At 40.9% G+C, this 27,804-nt stretch overlaps 4 protein-coding genes across 4 annotated transcripts in view; 3 read left to right on the plus strand and 1 right to left on the minus strand.

Moving 5' to 3' along the window:
- Positions 1-3,662, plus strand: part of LOC308165276 (palmitoyltransferase ZDHHC7-like) — a 7,138-nt gene extending 3,476 nt beyond the window's left edge. Inside the window, exons 5-8 of the mRNA XM_080539428.1 lie at positions 725-821; positions 1,787-1,868; positions 2,409-2,539; positions 3,238-3,662. Of these exons, the coding sequence (XP_080395554.1) occupies positions 725-821; positions 1,787-1,868; positions 2,409-2,539; positions 3,238-3,417 (490 nt within the window). The 3' untranslated portion in view covers positions 3,418-3,662. The remainder of the gene's footprint in view (positions 1-724; positions 822-1,786; positions 1,869-2,408; positions 2,540-3,237) is intronic.
- A 4,189-nt stretch (positions 3,663-7,851) lies between these two features.
- Positions 7,852-12,133, plus strand: tmed6 (transmembrane p24 trafficking protein 6; the record flags this gene model as incomplete). Its single annotated transcript, XM_080539491.1, has 7 exons — positions 7,852-7,998; positions 8,851-8,977; positions 9,164-9,339; positions 9,914-10,126; positions 11,380-11,506; positions 11,625-11,773; positions 11,912-12,133. The coding sequence occupies 7 exons, from the start codon at positions 7,852-7,854 to the stop codon at positions 12,131-12,133; spliced, it is 1,161 nt and encodes a 386-aa protein (XP_080395617.1).
- Positions 12,134-12,187: 54 nt separating this feature from the next.
- Positions 12,188-17,802, plus strand: LOC308165335 (mixed lineage kinase domain-like protein; the record flags this gene model as incomplete). The annotated part of the gene is made up of 10 exons (XM_080539493.1): positions 12,188-12,196; positions 13,124-13,577; positions 14,330-14,507; positions 15,174-15,274; positions 15,706-15,841; positions 16,101-16,185; positions 16,919-17,064; positions 17,224-17,273; positions 17,446-17,586; positions 17,753-17,802. 10 exons carry the CDS (start codon positions 12,188-12,190, stop codon positions 17,800-17,802), a joined length of 1,350 nt encoding a protein of 449 aa, XP_080395619.1.
- A 5,523-nt stretch (positions 17,803-23,325) lies between these two features.
- Positions 23,326-27,804, minus strand: LOC308165336 (mixed lineage kinase domain-like protein; the record flags this gene model as incomplete). The annotated part of the gene is made up of 9 exons (XM_080539494.1): positions 23,326-23,375; positions 23,541-23,681; positions 23,858-23,907; positions 24,067-24,212; positions 25,044-25,128; positions 25,375-25,510; positions 25,703-25,803; positions 26,427-26,604; positions 27,363-27,804. 9 exons carry the CDS (start codon positions 27,802-27,804, stop codon positions 23,326-23,328), a joined length of 1,329 nt encoding a protein of 442 aa, XP_080395620.1.

A 27,804-nucleotide genomic window follows, 5' to 3' on the forward strand; every position in this document is an offset into this window, starting at 1 on the left:
CAAAGGGAATTATTTTCACCGGACAATATGTCCGACGACTTTTCAATTTGTCGGACTTCACCAAATTTTACCGGACAAAGACCGGCAATTGCCGGTTAACGGAAACCCAGATATATATATATATATATATATGTAGCGACTAGATAGAGACAAAAGTAAAATGACGCTGAGAGACGTGAGCAGGGTCTGGGTTGGTAATTGTATGACGTGCCAAAACAATTTGCTGAGATGAAAAGTACGTTTTAGAGCATTTATTGAATAGAACAATCAAACTGGGTGACGTACAAAAAGAATCAAATTAAAACAAACAATGCGTAAAGAATATGGTCAACAAAAATACAGCGACCCTGTCTCCCCTCTCTCTCTGTCTACTCCCGCCATACAGGTGAACAGGTGCTTAAATTAACCTCAGACTATCACCTCCCATAATCATGTGACTTCCGGAAGGTCTGAAATACTGTCATCAAAACAATAAACAAACAATCAAAATAAACTCATTAGCCTTTTATACAAAATACCCCATAAATCAAATTCATGGCTCCTACAATATATATATATATATAATTTATATATTTATGTATTATTATTTTTTGTCAAAAAAAATGTGAGTTCATATGAATATTCTGTTGTTCTTGTAACTTTTTCTTAAAAGCTGGGTAGTTAGTTGGCGTAGTTTGTAAATGCTGTAATGCTGGTGTCTGTGCTCGGTCTTTCTCCCCTATAGTATCTGTAAGCGCTGCATCCGTAAGATGGACCACCACTGTCCCTGGGTGAACAACTGCGTTGGGGAGAACAACCAGCGCTTCTTCGTGCTCTTCACGGTAAGTTTCCCTGCAGCTCTACTGGGCATCGGAAATATTGAATTCCCCCCCCACCCCACTACCATTTTATTGTTTTGCATGAAGCGTTGTTTTTATTGTTTTTTTTATATGACAGAATGAATAATGTTAACTTTTTATTTGTGGTATCTTCTCACCTGTTATCTAAAAGCCTGGAAACCTGCCAGTCCCTGCTCACTGATTGCCATAAGGAGACCACATTGGTGATATGATGATGCTTTGGAAGTCTCACCAGTGCCTTGTAGGAGTAGCAGGGTTCTCCCCATGGTTTCTCAACAGCGTGGCGCTGGATCACATTATTGAAACTCGATTCGCATTTATCCACGTCGAGATACGGCAAAAAGCTAAAAGGCTGAATTCCCTGAGGAACATCATAATCTTTCACTTTCGTTTTTTTTTTTTTTTCGACAATGTCCAAAAATAATTACTCATCATTATGAAATACATTAACTCCTCAAAAAATTGGAAACGTTATTTCGGTCAATTATTCCTCCCCTTTAATAATACCAATTGGTATTGTATTTTATATTGTTGGAAAGCCCGATTAGTCACTTTTACAACGAGGTACAACTTGTAAGGATCATGCATTTGTGGAAGGAGCAATACAGCTAAACGTGTGGGTAGCGGCCCAAATTTTTTTTTAATACCAATTGGTATTATTAAAGGGGAGGAATAATCGACCGAAATAACGTTTCCAAACTTTTTGGGAGGAGTTTTAGTTTAATTTGCTTTGTAATGTTGACAGAGTGGAGCAGAGAAGTTCCCAGTGTGCCACAGCGCCATTCTTCCATTGTTTGGGGAGAGCCCTGCAGTAGGCTGTGGCTAGTGTTACCTGTGCTTGTCCAGTACTCTAGTTATAGCTTCACATATGTTTTTTTTGTTCAGTGAATGGTTTACCTCAGGTACCAGTGTTGAGTCACAGTGAGTTCTCTGTCCTCTCTCTGCAGATGTATATAGCCTTGATCTCCACCCACGCTCTCGCCCTGAGTGGGTACCAGTTTGTAACCTGCGTCAAGGTGCAGTGGAGTGGTAAGCATCATTCACTCATAACTGACGAGGAGTCATCCAACACACAATACAAACACATACAAACGGATAGATCCGGTCCATTGTCTCTATTGGTCAGTTTGCGTTCCAGCCGTGCCGATATCCTTGATATACGCACGGCTAAATGGAATGTTGACACATCTTTTCGTATTACTCCGCGTTTGTATATATTACCGTTATCGGAGTTACACTCTTACCGTTGCTTAGCAACCAATAAACAACTGTCGAGCGGATGAATACACTTACAATAAAACATAGTTCCATTAAAATACATGAATTAGACGTTTGTCTTGTCTTTCTTTTGTGAAATATTGATAGATAAATGTGGTAACCGTTGTATAAAAGAGCTATGGAACTCGAAGCCGTGGTGTATCGTCTCTGCTTCACATCGTGCCTAACCACCCCGATAGCTGTGCCAATATCCACGATATACCACGGCTTCTCGTTCTGTAACGCTTAATTATGCAGCTATGTTGACTTCAGAAAGTATCAATAATCTGTGTTGTGTTTCCTCTGCTCCAGAGTGCAGTGACTTCTCCCCCCCGGTGACGGTGATGCTGATGATCTTCCTCTGCCTGGAGGGCCTCCTCTTCCTCACCTTCACGGCCGTCATGTTTGGCACTCAGGTCCACTCCATCTGCAACGACGAGACGGTGAGGATGAGGAACTGTCACGGCAAATACTGTCCGGGCCGATGCTAGCATTCTGGACACATTCCTGAGTAACCTTTACCACTGATTAATGTCCGGAGCCAATTCGGGTACATCGCAGCGAGCGGTAACGTTTACTCAGGAATGTCCGGATTGCTATCGTCGGCGATTACGTCTAGGTTGTTAGCTAGCTAGGTAGTTTCAGTACATTCTAAAACACTAGGTACTTCGCAATAAATCTGTCCAGCATGCTAGCATCGGCGTAGCAAGGGCGTTTGAAAGACCCAATGACGTAACCCGGACAGATTTTGGCCGCCCGGACACTATTTACCATGACAACACCACCTGTGTTTCCTTCACTGAGCCACACAGAAATGGCAAATTTGATAATGTCAAACAATTTACAGATACATCCCATATAGAACAGATATTATTCTCTATTCCACATCATAGATAACTGTTTCCATGCTATTCATTCCTACTCACACCTGAGGCTATGAGTTTGGAAAGCTGAGGTACTAACAATAAGTATACAAAGAAGAATGAGAAATTAAGCATTTTATTTAAGGTGCTTACACAACACATGTCGCATCGAGCTATCTTAATGCATGTAGTGTATGTGAATTGCTTTTTTCATTCCTGTAATGTCTGTGTGTGTGTGTGTGTGTGCGTGTGTGTGCGCGGGCGTGTGTGCGCCACAGGAGATCGAGCGTCTGAAAAACGAGAAGCCCACGTGGGAGAGGCAGGTCCGCTGGGAGGGCATGAGGAGCGTGTTCGGAGGCCAGCCGTCCCTGCTGTGGATCAACCCCTTCGCTGGCCTCCGACTGCGAAGGCTGCTCCTGAAACGCTCCCGGAAGGGAGGCGCAGAGTTCTCTGTCTGACCCTCACATCAGCACCTGGGTGGCTGGCTCACTGTGACTGTGGCCCAGGCCCAGTTCTCTGCCTTCTCCCTGAAAGTGTGCTCCGGTGCACACCTCCACCACCACCACCACATGCGTTTAAAAGCACAGGAACGGTTTAAGCATGGGTGTCCACCACTTCTTATACAAGTAATTTTTTTCTTAGAATTCCATGCGGCATATGCTATGGAATATACTTGAGGAAGAGGGCAGGGAATTAGGATGCTGAAAACCGCTGGGGCTGGGGCTGGGGCTGGGGCTGGGGCTGGGGCTGGGGCTGGGGCTGGGCCTGGGCCTGGGGCTGGGGCTGCGTCTGTCAGCAGTGCACAATCAAGGCCTATCAAACTGCATGAACAGTGGTGCTTCTGGATATCACATCATTGTAGTTGAAATGGAGTATGAATCGAAGGTACCGAATACAATCTGTTTTAGGTCAATTTAACCGACTGTACCGTAGTCTTAAATCAGATTGGAACACTGCACAGAAGACGTTTTCTGAAAGGCAACCAACCAACCAACCAGGGAAGAGGGAGAGTCCACTTCATCTCAGAGAACTGTTAATTTATTGCCATTTTAAAGACACTTGCTGTTTCTGCTCTTCACACTCTAGGGGTGTGAGTCTGTGGTACCTGGTGGTATCTTCACCTCAGGAAACACCCAAATGAGACATGATTAGTTAACCACTAGTACCGTTGGATATCGATACAATTGTTTTAATGAATATATTGCTGGAGGATTGTGTTGTTTTTACATCAATGTCAGTGCACCAACTTGCAACTTAATTTATTTGTGTTAACCTCAAACTAACGTGTACCTTGCGTAGGCAGTAGATTAGGGAGGTTGGGACCTTGCATAGGCAGTAGATTAACTGATGTGTACACCTTGCATAGGCACTAGATTAGAGAGGATGGGGTGAGAGATGTTTAAGTAAGTAATTCCAGGTTACCAGTAAGATGACAAATGTTAGAATCAGCTGTTTTGATCCTGCAGGAGGCAATCATATCAACTTTTAATTTTGTGTCTGACCGGCTTGCTGTTAATGAGCCAATTGAAACACAGTGAAGCAAATTATATTAGCCAGTTCAACAGTTCTGAATATGTGAAAATGTTCAAATGGCCTGTTTGGGAGTATGATCTCAGCACAAATCAATAATCAAAGTATACAAGGGTGCTGTATGATATTTACTTCCACCGAACAAATACAGTATTGTAACCCCCCAAGAGAGTTCATACAATGTTATTCATGTGCATGTGCTTTCCTCACAAGTATACCATGCTACACTCTCCTATGTATACCGGGGACTTATCATGCTGATTGTAAGATGTATATACAACCTCCAATTTATCATGATCATTTGAATCTTTTTTCCCCCCTTGAAATATACATGTTTTGGGGATACAGTGTAGACTGGATGAGTCTTCAAGGAATGTATCAGGAATGGTCTGATTTAAAATTATTTTATGAGATTACGCCGTATGTTCTGTATTCTGTTTTACAAGCATTTATTGGATACCCATTAAATGAACTTCATTTCTACCTCCAAAATGATTATCTCTTTGTAGATATTACCTAGTGTCTTTGTAAATATTACCTAGTGTAGGTCTGTGTAGATATTACCTAGTGTCTTTGTAGATATTACCTAGTGTAGGTCTGTGTAGATATTACCTAGTGTAGGTCTTTGTAAATATTACCTAGTGTAGGTCTTTGTAGATATTACCTAGTGTAGGTCTTTGTAGATATTACCTAGTGTAGGTCTGTGTAGATATTACCTAGTGTAGGTCTTTGCAGATATTACCTAGTGTAGGTCTTTGCAGATATTACCTAGTGTAGGTCTTTGTAGATATTACCTAATGTAGGTCTGTGTAGATATTACCTAGTGTAGGTCTCATGTAGATATTACCTAGTGTAGGTCTTTGTAGATATTACCTAGTGTAGGTCTGTGTAGATATTACCTAGTGTAGGTCTGTGTAGATATTACCTAGTGTAGGTCTGTGTAGATATTACCTAGTGTAGGTCTGTGTAGATATTACCTAGTGTAGGTCTGTGTAGATATTACCTAGTGTAGGTCTTTGTAGATATTACCTAGTGTAGGTCTGTGTAGATATTACCTAGTGTCTTTGTAGATATTACCTAGTGTAGGTCTGTGTAGATATTACCTAGTGTAGGTCTTTGTAGATATTACCTAGTGTAGGTCTGTGTAGATATTACCTAGTGTCTTTGTAGATATTACCTAGTGTAGGTCTGTGTAGATATTACCTAGTGTAGGTCTGTGTAGATATTACCTAGTGTAGGTCTTTGCAGATATTACCTAGTGTAGGTCTTTAGATATTATCTAATGTCTTTGTAGATATTACCTAGTGTAGGTCTTTGTAGATATTACCTAGTCGTGAGCTTACATTTTTGTCAAAATTGATTTTTTTACATAATCTGATCCATTAGGTGTTTATTAATGCCTATGTGGTGTTATTTTTAAAATGTTGACATTTTTGAGTTAGTAATTAATAAAATACAATGGTTCCATCTCACAAAACATAATGGAATGTAAAAACTTTGACGCTCAATATCTCTGAACTGCCCTAAACGGAGATAGAACCTTATAATTCTAAGCTCAAGTAGTGTAGGTCTGTGTAGATATTACCTAGTGTCTTTGTAGATATTACCTAGTGTAGTTCTGTGTAGATATTACCTAGTGTCTTTGTAGATATTACCTAGTGTAGGTCTGTAGATATTACCTAGTGTCTTCTTTGTAGATATTACCTAGTGTCGGTCTTTGTAGATATTTCTCTAGTGTAAATCATCAGGAAATTATGAGCCATTGGAATACAGTTACGTTAGACCAGGGGTCCCCAAACTTTTTTCTGTGAGGGCCACATATTTTTTCCTTTCTGTGATGGGGGGCCTGGGTTGGTCTCTAACATAAAATAATATGGAACGGAGTGGAATGGAGGCGGTTGCGCAAAGCAATTGCGCGCAGGAGAGCACTGGTGGATGCAAACAAAGTCTAAACAGTTGAATTTGGATGGAATTTATACCTATAGTGATATGTCAATGAAATATAATCAGTTTTACAGTCTGATACTTGAGGGAGGACCCTCATCATACACGGGGGGACCCATGAAGCAGGGCTGTCTGGGGGTCCTTAAACGAGCATCAAACCCTTAATTTCTTGCATTCTGGTGAATTTAGATGCAATTTGTGCCCTTTCTGCATCAATTTATGGTGGAAATGTCATTATTTATGTAAAGGAAACACAATATTCAGGCACCAGATGACCATTCAAAATGTTATGTAATATAATGCAATATAAGGCTCTCAGGCATTCTGTACTTTCAAATATGTATTCTCCTTGAGCAGTCAACATCAACTATCAGCTATTTCGCTAGCAAACACGAAAGCTAACTTATTTGCGAAACAGCGCCCCCGCCACCACGTCGGTGCAATGCCGCAATTGCAGTTAGAAATTACACGTTGTTCAAAGGGCCGGTCCAAGTGTGGGGGCGGGCCGTGTTCGGCCCGCGGGCCGTAGTTTGGGGACCCCTGCGTTAGACACTGCCCCTGTTGCAATACAATACTGCTTCCTATACATTTTTTCTTAGGTCCCTTTAATGTTCTGCTCACCAATCATGTCCCACCAAATAAGATAGATAGACTTTATTTGTCATTGCTACAGTACAGGTACCAAACAACGAAATTTAGGAGGGGAGGCTCCCCTGGTGTTTAGGAAAAGAAAAAGAAACACATTTTTAGAAAAAAGCATAGATGCATAAAATCACAAGAAGGTAAGGAGCTGGTTTACATCAATAGGGGCTATGTACACAATCCACTGTACTATACTGCACAGATAGTCAACTAGGGTTGTCATATTTCCCAACAAAGTATTTTTTCACATTATTTTAAAGTGTCACAGTTTGCAGGCTTGAAAATGTACATGTTTGTGCCTCAGCACTAGCTGCCATACGACGTCAGAGGGAGGGAGGAAGAAATGCATGTGAAATGTATTCGGGTGGCGTCCCAATAGTCTCTTCTCTATTCCACACATTCTCCTTCCTCACTTCCTTCTCAAAATGCATTGGAGGAGAAGATCCAAGGTTCCTCCCCATAGACATTCTCCTCCAATGCTTTTTGAGAAGGAAGAGAGGAAAGAGGATGGCAGGAAAGACTATTGGGACACAACAAGGGCCAAGGGACTGACACCACCTGTGAGGAGACCTGTTTTTTCTCACCACACCACCAAGGGTAGGAGATATTGGTACAGCATGTTGTGGTTAATCATCTCCTGGTCACCCTAGTAGTAGGTAGCTGCATTTCTGTGTTTATATTTTTAAAAATTGCTCTCCAGAAGAAGCCAGGCCATGTTGTATGGAATATGCTACATTGTGCTCTTGGTCCTGTTGGGGCCATGTTGGGGGGGTCCTATGGCAGACCCCCATTCCGAGCTGGCAGACCAGGACTTTCTCTGGGGGGCTGACCAGTATGACTTTGCCATCGTAATGCAGGCGATGGAACTGGAGTGCTTCTGGCACTTTGCACACGTTGGAGAACGCTTCTACTTGAACTATATGGTGAGAGATGTTTTTCCACGGTTTGGTTGAAGCATAACATTATTATTTCATGTCATGTGATATTTAGTTGTCTTTATCTTTTTAATTTCTATCTTTAATCTCTGCCCTGTCATTTGATTTGAGTTTATAATCTGGATACAAAGTTATTTCCTTTCTCAGGACCTTGCAGTGAAATCCATTGTAATTCTCAGAGGTAGTCTACAGGCCGCAACATATGGTTCCCACATGGTTCAAATCACAGTCACTCGTGAGTGCGTTGTTAATGAGAGGTTATACCAATTGCATCTCACCTCAATTCCTTAAAGAGGAGGATTTTAGAATCAACTTGTTTTGTTTTTTATTGTCTATTTACTATTGTGTCTCTCTGTCTGTCTGTCACTAGCCTTTTCTCAGTTCTTAGGAACACTCTCCTCATGTCCACTCTCCTCATGTCCTGTCCTCTTGCAAGTGTATTCATCCGCTGAACAGTTGTTTATCAATTGCTTAGCAAAGGTAATAATGTAACTTCGATAATGGTAATATATATAAAAGTGGAGTAATATGAAAAGATGTGTCAACATTCCATGTAGCCGTGCGTATATATCATGGATATTTGCACGGCTGGAACGCAAACTAACCAATAGAGACAATGGACCGGATCTATCCGTTGAAGATGTAATAATAATATAATAATAATTCATTACATTTATATAGCGCTTTTCCGAGGCTCAAAGACGCTGGCTGGTTCCTCCACTTACATATTCTCTTCCAATGCTTTTTGAGGACGAAGCAAGGAGGAGGACAGAGGAGAGGAGTGGACACTACGAGTCATGTTCCTAACAACTGAGGAAAGGTTTATGTCTCTGTCTCTAGGTCCAGTGGGTGACAGGTTTTGGCAATGACAGACACCTGTCAGTAACAGTCAATGCTCCAAGCGGCATTATGGCATCTGCTGTTGATGATCCTAATGGTCAAATCGCCTTTAAAGCTAAGGAGACAGGTACATTGTTCCTCTGTGTACACACACACACACACACACACACACACACACACACACACACACACACACAAAGAGAGAAAGAGTGCAGGACAGATGAATAAACATAAGGCTCTTCTACCTCACTTGGTCATTTTTTGTATGTACGGTATGAGCTAAATACCGAATTTGATTTCTTCTTAAATATAGGTTTCTATCAAATGTGCTTCAGCAACTTCCACAACCGCTTTGGCAGCATGCAGATCTTCCTCAACTTCGGGGTGTACTACGACAGCTCCGCAGAGGCTCAGAAACAGAAGGATGAAGCGCAACAGAAGAAGGAGGAGGTCAGCCAAGACTTAAACAACACCCTGTCCACCATAGAGGTACTGCACGAGATGACTGAGTCACTGTACACTTGGGTGTCATGAATGAATATGAAGTAATGCTGTTAACGCTCTCGTCATTAATCGATGCTTATTACAACTTTAGTCTGTTGGAAACCGTGGATTGAATAATTTATATTTCTTGAATACAATGAATGCTTTGATATTCATGAATTGTTAATCATTTTCTCAAGGCATTTTAATTAAACATTTCGTTAGCCTCATAGCATAATTGCCTAAGTCATGCTTCACTTGTGGTCAGCCGAGCCATCTTGGTATGTAGTGTCAAAAATGCCTATGTCAAAGAGATGACTTGGGCAGATAGTGATTTTGGAATGTAACAAGCATTCTGATAGGCTGATGGCATAGGCAATAATGCACAGTGAATCCGCAGTGTTAGGAGAGTAGAGTTAGGCAGATATCTCAATTTGGCCAAAATATGACTTTTATGCTATCATTAGCCTCATAGCATATGACAATTATGCTATGAGGCTAATGATCTAGGAAACTAGGTGTTTTTGAGCCTGTTAGATGATGCAGTATTTCACAACAATCCCTTTTATGACATTTTCAGGAGACTTCCCACAGGGTGGAAGGTTACGTCTTCCACATATTTCGATACTACAACTTTGGCCGCATGCGGAGAGGTGTGGACTCCTACCTCCTCCGCTCCAACTCCAGATACGTGACCTGCTGGTCTGCAGCCCAGTGTGTGGTCATCGTCTTGGCAGGCTACCTCCAGCTCTACGTCCTCAAAAGGCTCTTCAACACCAAGACCACCACAGAGGCAGACAAACCTCGCTGCTGAAGCCTCTTCAATTAGATCCATTCAAGTTCCTTTATTCACTACCCAGAGCTCTCATACTTACTGCTTTTGGCCCAGAAGTCTGTTAAAGTTGAATAAAAAATCTCATCGTTTTGATTGCGTCTTTCATTTTTAATCATATTTATTTGATTTAGATATTTGTCATTGTCTCTGTGTTCTGCATGGTGATCCGCACACCACTCTTAAGGAACACTGCTATTGTATAGTTCTTGAGTCAGAATAGAGGGTAATATCAGAAGTAGTTAATCATTCTCCTGGGCTTCATATCTAATAAGCAGCACAACAGAACAGCAGCTACCTCTACCCCCCCCTCACAGTGGGTGTTTGTGTATGAATGTAGACCATGCAAGCTACACTGTGGTGTGCTACAGCCATACTCCTTACGGGACATTGGGTCAGGGGACAAAAGACAGAGCCCGACTTAGGTTCGGAGGATCATGTCTTTACGGGGTCAGATCACTATGACTTTGCCATCGTGGTTCCTGGTTCTGGGACGGAGTGCTTCTGGCACTTTGCACACCGGAGTGGAAACATGTACCTCAATTACATGGTAGGTGCACTTCCATGAAACATTAGTATTGTCCAGGGAGCAGTAACCCTGACAAATTATGTACTTTGTAAAAAATATTTGTCAGAAGACACATTAACTAATTGTTTAAAATAGGCCTGTGAAGATTAATTGAATAACTGAACAGATCAATCAACTACTGCTTTAGTTGACAACTCTACATTTGTATCAGCCCAAGGACAAGTAGCCTAGTTAAAGCTAGCGTGAGCAGACACCAAGGAGGCTCAGTTTCAGCAATTAGTATTCTGTCTTAAATGGGAATGGCAATTGGTACCTTTATGTGGTGCACTGTTAACTTTTAAAGGGGCCTTCTTCTCCCCCACTCACTATTTATGTAACACGACTTTGGGTTTCTTGTCTAAAAATTGGTCAAATAAAGTCGCTAACCGCCTAAATTGCAAAGTTAAAAAGGCAGACCTTGGCTTTCACATTTCCACATCAAATTATTTTGTAGATTATAGATAGAATAGAATATTTTAGTAAATGTTTTTTAATCAACTGGCAGCAATAGGCACAACTTGACTGACCTACAGTAGTGTTGGTTCTCCTTGGACTTATCAGCTAGAGATTGTGAGTGATACAATTCTACACTTGACGCTTAATTACACTCTGTAAACTTGGCTGTGCCAATGTTCTGTGTGTGCAGGGCCAGTGGGTGACGGGGATTTCCGTAAACCTCCACCTGTTAGTCACTGTCAACTCCCCGGACGGGACCCTCGTGACCTCCATAGACGACGCCATTGGTCAAATCAACTTCCAAACTGAGATGACCGGTATGGAGTGCCATTTTATTTATCCATTATATCATCTGATATTTTTCATCTCTCAAGCATTTATGTCACCCTATCAATGTCATCCTTATTAGTTCTTATGAACATTTCTGATTCATAGGCTTTTATAAGATGTGTCTGGGTAACTACCAGTTTGGAAGCATGAGAGTCTTCCTCAATTTTGGTGTGGACTATGAAGGCTTTGAGGAGGCCCAACGAGGGGTCGAGGAAGAACAAAAGGTCCTAAACAGCACCCTGTCCAATATTGAGGTTTGTGTCAGCCAGAAATACATGGGTTTTGAAATTTCCTGTCAAAATGATTATTAGACAAATATTTATTCATTTTCAGAGTCGATAATGTCAAGTTTGTTCTAAAAAAAAGTATGCCATCTACCATGTCTTGTCTAGGAGAGTGGTTACAAGATACAAACTGACATATTCCACATGTGGCGCTACTACAACTATGGTCGAATGCGGAGAGGTGCAGACCAGTATCACCTCCTCTCCAACTTCAGCTATGTGACCTGGTGGTCTACAGCCCAGTGTGTGGTCATCATCATGACTGGCTACCTCCAGCTCTTCTTTCTAAAGAGGCTCTTCTACACAGACCCCCAAAGGCCCCGCTGCTGAGCCTTTGGGGCAGCCTTCGAGTGTAACTGATGTCACCTTGGATGTATGGACCGTATGCAGGATGTTAGCCTTCGAGTGTAACTGATGTCACCTTGTCTTACTAGAAGGATGTATCTAGACTGTAGGCAGCGTGTAATGGATCTATCTATTGTACAGTCAGTCATCAAATAAAGGTTGTTTCAGAATAGTGACTGATCTGTCATGAGTTTCATTTCCTTCTCACGGTGATTTTGTTGTGGTATATTGGGGCATATTCTATTGAATGACCAATTAATGATGACAATGAATGACTCCTTGGAATATACTATGTGGCATGCCAGATCACATCACTGAAAGCATGTATTGGTTTGGTACTATTGAAGAAAGAAAAGCTATCTACCTATCCTATCTCAAATAACATAGCATGCGGTAAGAAAAGGAAGTTACAAGCTACTCTGGACGGTGTAATGAGAGGGAGGAGTTTTAAAGTGTCGAGGAGTTTGAGTTTCCCTTACAGTAGAACCAGACCTTCTCTTACAGGCCAAACAGGAGCAACCAACACCAACAATCAATCACGGTACAGTTTATTTGAAACATTGCTGTAATAGTTTAGTTTATGGCACCTTAAAAGTGTAGTGACACTTGTGATTAATCTATACTTATATACTAATACATACTACCTGTTTTTAAGAACAATGCACTCAGCTCAAACCATTCACTGAGTTCACTATGTTATATATAAGGAGTGTATTGTGATAATGTTGATGTATAGATATGTTGTTCTATTTTGTTAACTTATTAACTGTTTGTTGCCATTATTCAACCACTTACAACATGACTTGTTGTTCTTCTTTTCTCTTCTTGCTTCTCCTTCCTTCTCTTCTCTCAACTTCTCTCTTTCTCTTTTCATCTCATCACCCTTCCCTTTTCTCTGTTCTCCTCTCCTCTCCTCTCCTCTCCTCTCCTCTCCTCTCCTCTCCTCTCCTCTCCTCTCCTCTCCTCTCTCACCAGCCAGCCTGCCATGGAGCATGCCCAAAGCCTATCTTCACCATAGCAAAGGAGCTCTATCGTCTGTGTAAGGCAGCAAAGGCCAATAAGAAGCAATGTGAGAATTTGGCCAATCGAGTACGTCATCTTGAAGTGATCGTGAGGGCACTCCAGGAGAAGGGAAATCCTGAGCTAGCGAAGGACATCCTCAACGAACTCAGTGAGACCCTTAAATCCGCTGTGCACGTGGTTCAAAGATATGCTTCATTCACCTTCTGGAAGGGCATGGTGAAGGCCTATGACATAGGAGGAGAGTTTGAGAGTTTGAATAACCGCTTGACCGAAGCGGGTCAAGGGCTCCAGCTCGCACTGCAGGTTGACGGAATGAAGATTAAGCCAGATGTACTTCAGGGGGTGAAGGGACGTCCAGAACAGGATCAGGCAGACAGAGAGAGCGACATACAGGAGCTGATCAAATGTAAGAGACAACTCTTCCTCGCAGTTCCAATGGGCCCTTACTAATGAGTTGCTACTCAATCATTACATGCCTGACACATCACATTATGTAGGCTAAACACTTCAATATAATATATTATATATATATTAGCATTCTCTCACGACATTGTCAAACAGTTGATTTGTGCTCTATCCCATAGTGCTAAAAGCAATGTTGTGCCTCAAGAACACCCAAGAAGACATGAAAGACATGAAAGACTTATTGAAACTCTGTGAGTAGACATGAACTGTCAGTGGCTGGGGCTTGGGACATATCTGGTTAGTTAAGAGACTATTAAGAGAACTTATTTGACTTGCTCTAGCCAAGTAATAATTGTAAATGGAGCTCAATTCATGAACTATCACAAACTTTGTCCATCATTGAATCATAGTAGTAAGCCATCACCTACACTGACATGTAATAGTAATATTTGCAAAGTTGACAATGTAGGACTTCCAAATGTTTGTGGGAACAATAGCATAATATAACATAAAAGGCTATATATATTTTTCTTGTAGCCTAACAAATGGGAAGATCAGAATAATTTAATATTTATTTGAAAATAGTTTTTTTTTTAAAGACCTGACCATTCTGTTATCTTGCATTTTGTCACACCCTCTTCTATGTGAGATCTTACCACGGTTGTGGTTATGTACTGTGTTTGCTGGGCAGTCCATAATCTCTTAACTATGAGGTCCATCTTATTGAATTTGATGTGTTGATCCCATTGGCAGTGGACAAGCCCAATATTTTCCTTCAAGCCATCCGAGAGATCCAGCCAGAGGAGTTGAGTTATGATGTGCCCAGAGAGCCCATCTTTACATCTGCCCACTCAGAGGTGTTCAAAGGAGAGTACAACAAATCCTCTGTGGCCATTAAAAGATACGCCTGCACAAAGGACATTACCCCAAGGTATGTAGTGTAGCACACGACACCTACACTCACCGGCCACTTTATTAGGTACACCTTGCTAGTACCGGGTTGGACCCCCTCTCTTGCCTTCAGAACTGCCTTAATTCTTTGTGGCATAGATTCAACAAGGTGCTGGAAACATTCCTCAGAGATGTTGGTCCATATTGACATTATAGCATCACACAGTCGCTGAAGATTTGTGCCAAGAAAATATCCCCACACCGTTACACCACCACCACCATGTTCACCCAGAGAACGGCCGCTCACTGGATATTTTCTCTTTTTCTGACCATTCTCTGTTGCCCCTAGAGATGGTTGTGAGAGAAAATCCCAGTAGATTTCTGAAAATACTCAAAACAGCCCGTCTGGCACCAACACCCGTGCCACGTACAAGTGCCATTCACTTAAATCACCTACCTTCCCCATTCTGATGCTTGGTTTGAACTTCAGCATATCGTCTTGACCATGTCTACATGCCTAAATGCACTGAGTTGCTGCCACATGATTGGTTGATTAGATATTTACGTTAACGTGCACTTGAAAAGGTGTACCTAATAAAGTGGCCGGTGAGTGTATATCATCAAGTTAATCATGGTCGTAAACTCCTCATCCACAAACATCGAAAATGAGAACTTAATAATGGTTTTCCTCCCACAAAAAAAAAAGTCTAGTGAGAACGACCTTCAAAAAGGAGGTGGAAACTATGAGACGCTTTGAGTCGCAACACATCCTGCGAATGTTTGGGATCTGTGTCCAGGGTGAGAATGGTGAGTATAGTACAAATAAGAAACATTTTCAAATCACACCATATAATGTGTGCGTGTGTGCAAGTGTTTGTGCGTGCGTGTGTGTCAGTGTTAGCGTGTTAATGTGTGTTAGCGTGTTAATGTGTGTCCGTGTGTGTGTGTGTCTAACTGCTTTTTGCTCCACTTGTTATCATGTGGGCTGGGGCAGCTGTGGCGCAGGAGGTAGAGCCGGCGTCTTATGATTGCAAGGTCGGCAGATCGGTGCTTCGAGCCCTGGCTGGCCACATGTCGAAGTGTCCTTGGGCAAGACACTTAACCCCAAATTGCTCCCAATGAGCGGGCCGGTGCCTTGCATGGTAGCTGGTGTGTGAATGTGTGTGTGTGAATAGGCCATTGTAAAGTGTTTTGGAATAAGGCGCTATATGTTAGTCCATTTATTTACCTTCATGTAGGACCCAATCCAGACTACCTCATCATCATGGAACACTGTGAGAGGGGCTGTCTGAGAGACGTTCTGGACTCCCCCCCTGGCCTAACCTGGAACACAAAGACTCGCATGAGTCTGGGAGCAGCCCATGGCCTTTACAGGTACCACACCTCAAGCAAAATCTCTATTGATATCAAGGCATAATCTAAGATCTGGATTATTACATAGATTATTACACATTTATCTTATCATTTATCTATGTGTTCCTTCATCTGCATACTAAGACTCCAATGCTTGGTTCTATCCACAAATACTATATATTTACAGTGTTGGTCACAGGATGTAGGCTATAGCATCCTATTCACACTGACCAAGTTTATTATGACTTTGACAGTTTTGATTATTAAACCCTTTCTTTAGATTACACCAGACTGAGGAGAAGTTCAGTGTACACGGATGCATCAACAGCAGCATGTTCCTGGTCACTGAGTCGTACACAGTCAAGGTAAAGGTCCTGAAGGCTTTCTAGAGAAGTTCAATAATGAAGAAAGATCAGGTGGTGGAGCTTCAGAGTATAAGATGATGTTTTATTGACAAGACAAGGGCAGACAGAACAGGCGCAAAAGCAGCAGACAAGACAGGCGCCTGGGAGAAGGTTCTGGTACAGTGAGCAGACGTTTCTCAAAGAGTAATTTCTTGTACATCAACGTAGTACTTAGTTCTACATCTGGCTTTGCCCTGATTGGCTTTACTCTTGAGAGGGATCACAATTCAACAGCTGGAGTGTAGTTTCAATTAACTAGTACATCCATATGTGGCCATATTTCCAGGTGATGACCTCAACTAGAAAAGACGTTATTGCATTCAAAAGATTGTTGACCAAATACTAAATATGAGTACTTTATTTACACATTATATGATTTTTTTCCAATACGTTTGGAGCCCTGAAATAAGGGTTTACAACAACAACAACCCAGTCTGAAACCTTCATTGAATTAAATCTGAGAATCCCTACTTTAAATAATATTTGTTTGATTTCAAACTCAAACTGTTGGGAGTATAGAGCTTGACAAAATGCACTATTGTGTGGACGACAGCATACTATTGTGCTATTGTATTGATGACAGCGTAACCACATACTGTATATCATAGTGTTATTAGCTATAATTCTGTGGTGGTAAGTAACATCTCTCAATGTACTCTGTGTTCTTTGCATGGTTGTGTTGTTGTGTGGTCAGCTGGGTGGTTTTGAGCTGGCGAAAACAGAGACGTCGTTGAGGAGGTCAGACAGAGCGGCTAAAAAGACCAGCGCCTTATGCTACACCTCACCTCAGCAGCTTGGCAGCATCAACCACCCTTATGACAAGGCCTGTGAGATGTACAGGTCAGCTTCCAGTCACACACAACAGCATCTTCTCTCAACAACTACAACTAATGTGAAATCTCAAAAGAAACCTACTATGTTGTTACTGGACTTGAAATTGCTATTGGTTCAGTGTCCATCTACTACAGTCTACAGCAGTTTGAAATATGTTCTTTGCAGCTTTGGCATCGTCCTGTGGGAGATTGCAACCCTCCAGCATCCATTCAAAGGTTTGTATCAACTTCATCAATGAAAATGTATACGCTTATATGCTTTTATATTACAATTATGTTTCAGAAAATGTATGAATTGGGGTGAACTCTCCTTCAGAATCTATGTTTGCCCCCCAGTACCTTGTTATTTGTCACTTCATGTTTGTTCTCTATCAACTAAACTCAACAGACTGCTCAGCTAAAGACATTCTTAGAATAGTGTGTGAGGAGAAAGTTGCAGAACCTCTTCCTGCAGACTGCCCTAAACAGCTTGGGGACCTGATCAATGCCTGTCGCTCCTATGACAGCTATTACAGGCCAAATGCAGGAGGTAGGAATTATGACATGAATATTGCTTGGAATTGCTAAAACAAATATACTTTGATTCCATTCTCCTCTCACAGTACCTCTTTCCTCCTACTCTCCTCTAGTCATAATAGGTGTTTTATCAGGTGCCAGTAGAACAAAGTGACTATTTACGTGTTTCTGTTCCACAGTGTTGGTGGACAAGCTACGCATGGCAGTAGGGCAACTGACAACGGACTAAGACCAATCACTGGCCAGCAGAGGGGGCGGGCTCTAAAACCCTAGAGCGAGAGAAGATCGACTGACAAGTTTAGTAGGAGTTATGACGAGCGAAGAAAGTTAAAAGAATATATATTGGCTTAATGGTCTAATACCAGAGTTTAGTTTATTATTAACAGTGAGTTGTGCGTCCATGATATAACTGCAAGTCTTCCCCTGTATTTCCTCAGCATTAAGGGTAGTTCTGTGAGGTAGTTAAGAAATGCTATGATGTTAACTGGGGAAATATTGCTACTGGATGTAGCTAGCGTTAGCCATAACATGTTTACACCGTTAATAGATCACCCCGTTTGTTGTAGACTAAAGAGGGTAAAGTAAATACATTTATAAGTTAGTTGGAGTTGTGTTAAGATAATTAAGGCTACTGGATGTATATGGATGTAGATTAGAAGTCGAATGTTTGTCGGTTGGGGAGATTGCGTGAGGTTAGGAATGGTGCATACTGCCCATATTCTGTACGCATGGAAATGTAAGCCTTGTAGATATTATGTATTAATATCTGTGCTTATCTTATTCAGGTTTATTAGAGATGTGTATTTACTATGTTTACATTGTATATTTGTGTTATTTTTATGTTTATATTGTATTAATGTGTATATTTGATATGTTCCGTATCATCTGTATGCTGTATTCTTATAGTTGTATTCTGTTTATGTTTACAGAACCACAAGTTCACGGTTTAATTAAAGAACCTTAACCCATAAGAACCCTTCAAGGAAAATTATCGGGGACATAAAACAGATTAAATAGACCACATAGAACACATTTCTGACATTTCCTAAATACCACCCCCTAGTGGCAAAGATCTGAAATGTTGCATATATGTAGGGATTTGTATTAAAATAACTAGAAGTGATAAATCAAGTACTGTGTGTTCATTTAAATAATATGTGACTGAGATCAGTTGAAGTCTCACAGAACCATAAAAGAGAGGTTCTCGGTGCTGGGCTCGAGGAGCCAGTCAGCTCGTCTGCCTGGCGGCCTCTTCTGGGACTGCCGGCCACGGGGTCGTGCGGCGGATCCTATGCAATAGGCAGAGGATAATTGGATGCTAAGTTGGGTTAAATTGGCTGCCAAATTGGGTGAAAAAGGGATAAAATCTGAAAAGAAAACAAAAAACAAAAGAGAGGTTCTGCTTTTGAGCGACATGGGGGGAAGGGGCTCCTGACTGGGAGAAAGTGTTGTGGTTCAAACCGCCTGTAGATTGCTTATTTTTACCTATGTACTAACAACCATTTTGTACCTGCTGTTATGATATTCTATTTTCCTATACTCATTTTATACTATCATAACTAATGATTAATGATAAGTCTATTCTTCTATACTGTATTTTAACTTGTTAATCGAATCCCAAGTCATGGGACTCTGTGGGCATGGCAACAGTGATGTTTACACAAGCGATCCTGATAAGGACATAGGACCTACAGACCTGGTCAGGAGGGAATGTGTTTGAAGATTAAACAACTGGCCAATTAGTGCTTTAGAACGTACGTAGAATACACCCAAAATAACTATCAAAATATCTGTGCATCCTAAAAACATAACTGTGTGCATATGCTTACTGGTTCCTTAAAAAACATTAGAATGTGTGTGTATCTAACGTCGCGCAAGACTAGGCTGCTCAGGATATCGTTGCCGACAGAGTGTCCGAACACTCTCACCATGACAAACGACCGGGGGGTCAGAAGAAGAAGATAACACACTCGCACGGACACCGAAAGAAGTCGAAAGCCACATACCGATATAAAACAGACGCTTACCATAAAACCTACCAGAGGGACAGCCCATCCCTAAATGTTAAGGAAAATGTATAAAGACTATGCACCAAGGCCAAACGGGGCTCTTGTCCGGTGAAGCTTCTGCAGTTAACCAGCTGATACTGGCTTGCGGAGGTGAAGCTAGATAAGACCCCTTTCCATGGAATGAAATGCTATTGTTTGCTGATGCTATTGCTTGCTGATGTGCTCGAATAAATATTCTCTTAAAGAACAGTTCAGTAGTGGTGCCAAATATATGATTGGATTATTTTATCTTAGAAGTTATATCAAGGACGTCTCGTTGAGATTAAACGAACTCGCTTGTAAGTGACGACTCAATTAAATCAATTCTGGAGAAGTTGATCGCTTTACATATGTCACAATGGTTCCCCCAATGTGATCAGAAATTGTACATATATGTCACAATGGGACTTTAATCGTTAAACGTTAATTTAACTTATTCCTCATTGGAAAATAAATCAACCTGACAATCTCTTTCTGTTTGTCTTTTTATCATTTATTTTATTTATTTTAGAGTGATGGGGACCCTTTGTGAATGGAGGAGAGGCTAGTTGCCATCTCTGCCTGGAAGCTCCTTTGTTTCAGTGGCTTTTGGACACCAAGTAGTTTGCAGTCACAGCAGTAGATCAGCCATGCGTTAACAAGGCCTAGCATTATGGTTTGCCAGAAAAGGTAGAGGTATCACCTCCGTGACCTCATGTGTATATTACTAATCAGGGTTCGACGTTAAGGTTTTTTCCTTCTCAAATCTACTTGCCCATCTACATTTTTACTTGCCCTGCCTACCGTTGCCGGCTGTGCGGTGCATAGATTTCTCTCACAACATACTTCTAACTAAGATCCGTTGCCTGTTGATTGTGTGTAAATCGCTACAGAACACACGTTTCTTAAAAAACAGTGTTCATTAGCTATATTACATCAATCATTATATTTAATAGTAGATGAGAATTGGTTCCAACTATTAACTTATTTGTAGCATGGACGGGTAAAAGCAATGTGGCAGAAATGTAACCTGTCAATCAGAAGTAATTTCAGATCAGTGAAATGATAAGTGCTATTTCAGAGTATTCAGACAGGGCCAATTACACCCTCCGTGCCCTCTCTGTACAGGTGAGCCACATGTTTAATGCCGGGTCACAGTTCACATTAGGGGTGTGGGTAACTCACGATACAATAACCGTATGATATTTTGCGCCCCGATACTGATGGTATCATGATATAGCGATGCAATATTCGATACATTGTAAGACAAGTCATCAACAATACATCACAATATCTGTGTTAACTGAAGAAAAAATACCATTATAAAGGCAAAAAGCAGGAATTGTGTTTTTTATTCATTCACGTTGTTGTTGCTGGTTGTGAACAATGAAACAAACAATAAATTAGGCCTAGCCTACATCTTTCTTACTCGTCTCTAACATACACAAACACTGACTGCAGTGTTTGCATGCGACATTGCACTTTGACATTATCACATTTTAAATAGATAACATGCTACATTATCAGCTTTCTCAAATAAAGTTTGCGAACGGATACAAGGTGTTGTGGCATAGCCTGGGTGCTTGAATACCGTCCTTGTTGCAACTAAATACAACTTTACACTGCGGATACCATAGATATTACATACAGTAGATACCATAGATATTACATATAGTAGATACCATAGATATTACATACAGTAGATACCATAGATATTACATACAGTAGATACCATAGATATTACATACAGTAGATACCATAGATATTACATACAGTAGAAGCCTCATTTGAGACGATAGACAGTCAGACACATAGCAGCTACATTCAGCAGTGGCCAATGAGGCATCTACGTCTTAGGCATTCTACATCTCTGTCGGATACTACACGGCAGAGTTTGACGCTTGACTTTTTACAACGCGCAACTGCCAGAAAAACATACCGGCATATACAGTAAATGTATTCTAAATTTAACAGGCTTTTATTCTGAAAGAATAATTTTTAAGACTTTTATTCTGAAATATTTTGGGGGGGACTTTTATTCTGAAATATTTTGGGGGGGACTTTTATTCTGAAATATCATTTTGGGGACTTTTATTCTGAAATATTTTGGGGGGGACTTTTATTCTGAAATATTTTTAGGGGGACTTTTATTCTGAAATATTTTTGGGGGGACTTTTATTCTGAAAATATGTTTTGGGGACTTTTATTCTGAAATGTAAACAAAATCAGACTTTTATTCTGAAATATTTTTGGGGGGACTTTAATTCTGCAATATTTTGGGGGGGACTTTTATTCTGAAATATTTTTTGGGGGACTTTTATTCTGAAATATTATTGGGGGGACTAATATTTGGTAGTAAAAAAAAATTGTCCGTTTTTTTAATTTACCGATAGGTAAAAATGGTTTCCTTATACATTTTATTAATAATTTAACAATAATATAACATGATTTTTTGTTTACATTTATTTTAATACGGTTTGAATTGAACAGTATAAAACAAAATATCATTGAATCAGCCAAAATAACTGAGCAGATCATCATTATTTCTCTTATTGTGACATGTTTGCCACATTATTTTTTTAAGGCTAAATGCCCGGAGTGACGTATGTGTTAGTCATTTCTATCTGATTTGTTTTATATCAGTTTGTTCAAGAAATGTGTTCACAACAGGTTAAATATAATAAAGGACATGTTATGCAAGTATTAGAATTCTTAAATGGGTGAATCTTACCTTTAGCAACGAAAAACAAGCTTTTTAAATGTAGCTAATTCTCTCAGATCTGTGACAACCTGGCACAGCCATCTTGGAAATGTTGTTATGGGAAGACAAAATCACTGACCTGTCACATGACCCATCAGGATGTTCAGTAGGTGTCACTTAAGGGCTTCATGAGTTAAAATCAAGGATAAAGCTGTATAAGGAACTTTCCAGAACATTTAAAGGATGTGTGACACCTGTGTTACCGTGGGTCCTTATGGGTTAAGAAAACAATTGAAGGACAAAGAAGGGAACGTGGAGGTTTACCTTGAGTGACTGTGTGGCCTGCCAAAGTGCCTCTTTGTTCTACTGTTATTGAAATTAAAATTGAAACGAAATTGAAACCACAGCAGATCCAAAATCACTTCAAGATATGATGTATTTTTAAATCACAACTAAGTGTGAAATGTCGATTAATTGTTATGACATTGGGATTAGTGGATGAGGGAACTGGTTGTGTTTCTGGTAGTTAGATGGCAGATGAAAATAGCTGATCGTGGGCATGACCGATAATAGGGGCCTGTTAGCTAAGAAGTGAACAACATATTTCAAAGAATGCTTTATTTGAAGCACACAAGCAAAACCTCTCCAAAACGTTACATTGTGGGGAAAAAGCTCTGAATTAATTCCTAGAATTTATGTAAATGTTTATTTTTTTATAACCAAAACAGTTTAAAAAAAATCTTGATCCTCTCTTTTGGTTTTGCTCCTCTGGGACTTGCATATTTCAGAGAACTGGGGAGATGATCTTCTGTCTTAGTCCGTTGTCAGTTGCCCTACTGCCATGCGTAGCTTGTCTACCAACACTGGAACAGAAACAAGTAAATAGTGACTTTGTTCTACTGGCTATAATGATGATTCTTCACTCGTTACTCTCCTTGCTCGTAAGTCCTACTAAACTTGTCAGTCGATCTTCTCTCGCTCTAGGGTTTTAGAGCCCGCCCCCTCTGCTGGCCAGTGATTGGTCTTAGTCCGTTGTCAGTTGCCCTACTGCCATGCGTAGCTTGTCCACCAACACTGTGGAACAGAAACACGTAAATAGTCACTTTGTTCTACTGGCACCTGATAAAACACCTTTTATGACTAGAGGAGAGTAGGAGGAAAGAGGTACTGTGAGTGGAGAATGGAATCAAAGTATATTGTTTTAGCAATTCCAAGCAATATTCATGTCATAATTCCTACCTCCTGCATTTGGCCTGTAATAGCTGTCATAGGAGCGACAGGCATTGATCAGGTCCCCAAGCTGTTTAGGGCAGTCTGCAGGAAGAGGTTCTGCAACTTTCTCCTCACACACTATTCTAAGAATGTCTTTAGCTGAGCAGTCTGTTGAGTTTGAGAAGTTGATAGAGAACAAACATGAAGTGACAAATAACAAGGTACTGGGGGGCAAACATAGATTCTGAAGGAGAGTTCACCCCAATTCATACATTTTCTGAAACATAATTGTAATATAAAAGCATATAAGCGTATACATTTTCATTGATGAAGTTGATACAAACCTTTGAATGGATGCTGGAGGGTTGCAATCTCCCACAGGACGATGCCAAAGCTGCAAAGAACATATTTCAAACTGCTGTAGACTGTAGTAGATGGACACTGAACCAATAGCAATTTCAAGTCCAGTAACAACATAGTAGGTTTCTTTTGAGATTTCACATTAGTTGTAGTTGTTGAGAGAAGATGCTGTTGTGTGTGACTGGAAGCTGACCTGTACATCTCACAGGCCTTGTCATAAGGGTGGTTGATGCTGTCAAGCTGCTGAGGTGAGGTGTAGCATAAGGCGCTGGTCTTTTTAACCGCTCTGTCTGACCTCCTCAACGACGTCTCTGTTTTCGCCAGCTCAAAACCACCCAGCTGACCACACAACAACACAACAATGCAAAGAACACAGAGTACATTGAGAGATGTTACCACCACAGAATTATAGCTAATAACACTATGATATACAGTATGTGGCTATGCTGTCATCAATACAATAGTACAATAGTATGCTGTCATCAACACAATAGTGCAGTGCATCTTCAAGAGCCAGCTCACTAGGCACATCTCTTCTTTGAAATCTACTGATACAGTGCCCTTCATAAGTATTGGAAAGAGGACGCATTTTGTCTAGCTCTATACTCCCAACAGTTTGAGTTTGAAATCAAACAAATATTATTTAAAGTAGGGATTCTCAGATTTAATTAAATTAAGTTTTTTCAGACTGGGTTCACCATTTACAAAGTACTTTCCCTTATTTCAGGACTACAAACATAGTGGAAAAACTCATTTAATGTCTAAATAAAGTACTCATATTTAGTATTTGGTCAACAATCTTTTGAATGCAATAACGTCTTTTCTAGTTGAGGTCATCACCTGGAAATATGGCCACATATGGATGTACTAGTTAATTGAAACTACACTCCAGCTGTTGAATTGTGATCCCTCTCAGGAGTAAAGCCAATCAGGGCAAAGCCAGATGTAGAACTACGGTAAGTACTACGTTGATGTACAAGAAATTACTCTTTGAGAAACGTCTGCTCACTGTACCAGAACCTTCTCCCAGGCGCCTGTCTTGTCTGCTGCTTTTGCGCCTGTTCTGTCTGCCTTTGTCTTGTCAATAAAACATCATCTTATACTCTGAAGCTCCACCACCTGATCTTTCTTCATTATTGAACTTCTCTAGAAAGCCTTCAGGACCTTTACCTTGACTGTGTACGACTCAGTGACCAGGAACATGCTGCTGTTGATGCATCCGTGTACACTGAACTTCTCCTCAGTCTGGTGTAATCTTAAGAAAGGGTTTAATAATCAAAACTGTCAAAGTCATAACAAACTTGGTCAGTGTGAATAGGGTGCTATAGCCTACATCCTGTGACCAACACTGTAAATATATAGTATTTGTGGATAGAACCAAGCATAGGAGTTTTAGTATGCAGATGAAGGAACACATAGATAATGCGTAATAAGCTATGTAATAGTCCAGATCTTAGATTATGCCTTGATATCAATAGAGATTTTGCTTGAGGTGTGGTACCTGTAAAGGCCATGGGCTGCTCCCAGACTCATGCGAGTCTTTGTGTTCCAGGTTAGGCCAGGGGGGGAGTCCAGAACGTCTCTCAGACAGCCCCTCTCACAGTGTTCCATGATGATGAGGTAGTCTGGATTGGGTCCTACATGATAACAAGTGGAGCAAAAAGCAGTTAGACACACACACACGGACACACATTAACACGCTAACACTGACACACACGCACGCACAAACACTTGCACACACGCACACATGCGCACATTATATGGTGTGATTTGAAAATGTTTCTTATTTATTCTACAGCTATTCCTCAAACTCTGCGTACTGTACTCACCATTCTCACCCTGGACACAGATCCCAAACATTCGCAGGATGTGTTGTGACTCAAAGCGTCTCATAGTTTCCACCTCCTTTTTGAAGGTAGTTCTTACTAGACTTTTTTTGTGGGAGGAAAACCATTATTAAGTTCTCATTTTTGATGTTCGTGGTTGAGGAGTTTACGACCATGATTAACTTGGTATACACTCACCGGCCACTTTATTAGGTCCACCTTTTCAACTGCACGTTAACACAAATATCTAATCAACCAATCATGTGGCGGTAACTCATAACATGGTCAAGACGATCTGCTGAAGTTTTGCTGAAAACCAAGCATCAGAATGGGGAAGAAAGGTGATTTAAGTGAATGGCACTTGTACGTGGCACGGGTGTTGAAAAAAATCTACTGGGATTTTCCCACACAATCATCTCTAGGGGCAACAGAGAACGGTCAGAAAAAGAGAAAATATCCAGTGAGGCCGTTCTCGGGGCAAAAATGGTGGTGGTGGTGTAATGGTGTGGGGGATATTTTCTTGGCACAAATCTTCAGCAACTGTGTGATGCTATAATGTCAATATGGACCAACATCTCTGAGGAATGTTTCCAGCACCTTGTTGAATCTATGCCACAAAGAATTAAGGCAGTTCTGAAGGCAAGAGAGGGGGTCCAACCCGATACTAGCAAGGTGTGCCTAATAAAGTGGCCGGTGAGTGTAGGTGTCATGTGCTACACTTACATACCTTGGGGTAATGTCCTTTGTGCAGGCGTATCTTTTAATGGCCACAGAGGATTTGTTGTACTCTCCTTTGAACACCTCTGAGTTGGCAGATGTAAAGATGGGCTCTCTGGGCACATCATAACTCAACTCCTCTGGCTGGATCTCTCGGATGGCTTGAAGGAAAATATTGGGCTTGTCCACTGCCAATGGGATCAACACATCAAATTCAATAAGATGGACCTCATAGTTAAGAGATTATGGACTGCCCAGCAAACACAGTACATAACCACAACCGTGGTAAGATCTCACATAAAAGAGGGTGTGACAAAATGCAAGCTAACAGAATGGTCAGGTCTGAAAAAACAACTATTTTCAAATAAATATTAAATTATTCTGATCTTCCCATTTGTTAGGCTACAAGAAACATATTTATCAATACCAATGTTATATAGCCTTTTATGTTATATTATGCTATTGTTCCCACAAACATTTGGAAGTCCTACATTGTCAACTTTGCAAATATTACTATTACATGTCAGTGTAGGTGATGGCTTACTACTATGATTCAATAATGGACAAAGTTTGTGATAGTTCATGAATTGAGCTCCATTTACAATTATTACTTGGCTAGAGCAAGTCAAATAAGTTCTCTTAATAGTCTCTTAACTAACCAGATATGTCCCAAGCCCCAGCCACTGACAGTTCATGTCTACTCACAGAGTTCCAATAAGTCTTTCATGTCTTTCATGTCTTCTTGGGTGTTCTTGAGGCACAACTTTGCTTTTAGCACTATGGGATAGAGCACAAATCAACTGTTTGACAATGTCGTGAGAGAATGCTAATGCTGGTTATATTGAAGTGTTTAGCCTACATAATTTGATGTGTCAGGCATGTAATGATTGAGTAGCAACTCATTAGTAAGGGCCCATTGGAACTGCGAGGAAGAGTTGTCTCTTACATTTGGTCAGCTCCTGGATGTCGCTCTCTCTGTCTGCCTGATCCTGTTCTGGACGTCCCTTCACCCCCTGAAGTACATCTGGCTTAATCTTTATTCTGTCAACCTGCAGTGCGAGCTGGAGCCCTTGACCCGCTTCAGTCAAGCGGTTATTCAAACTCTCAAACTCTTCTCCTATGTCATAGGCCTTCAGCATGCGTTTCCAGAAGGTGAGTGAAGCATATCTTTGAACCACGTGCACAGCGGATTTAAGGGTCTCACTGAGTTCGTTGAGGATGTCCTTCGCTAGCTCAGGTCTTCCCTTCTCCTGAAGTGCCCTCACGATCACTTCAAGATGACGTACTCGATTGGCCAAATTCTCACATTGCTTCTTATTGGCCTTTGCTGCCTTACACAGACAATAGAGCTCCTTTGCTATGGTGAAGATGGGCTCTACAGCCTCCAT

The sequence above is a fragment of the Nansenia antarctica genome, assembly GCF_963989245.1.
Source record: "Nansenia antarctica genome assembly, chromosome: 9".
Classification (NCBI taxonomy): Eukaryota; Metazoa; Chordata; class Actinopteri; order Argentiniformes; family Microstomatidae; genus Nansenia; species Nansenia antarctica.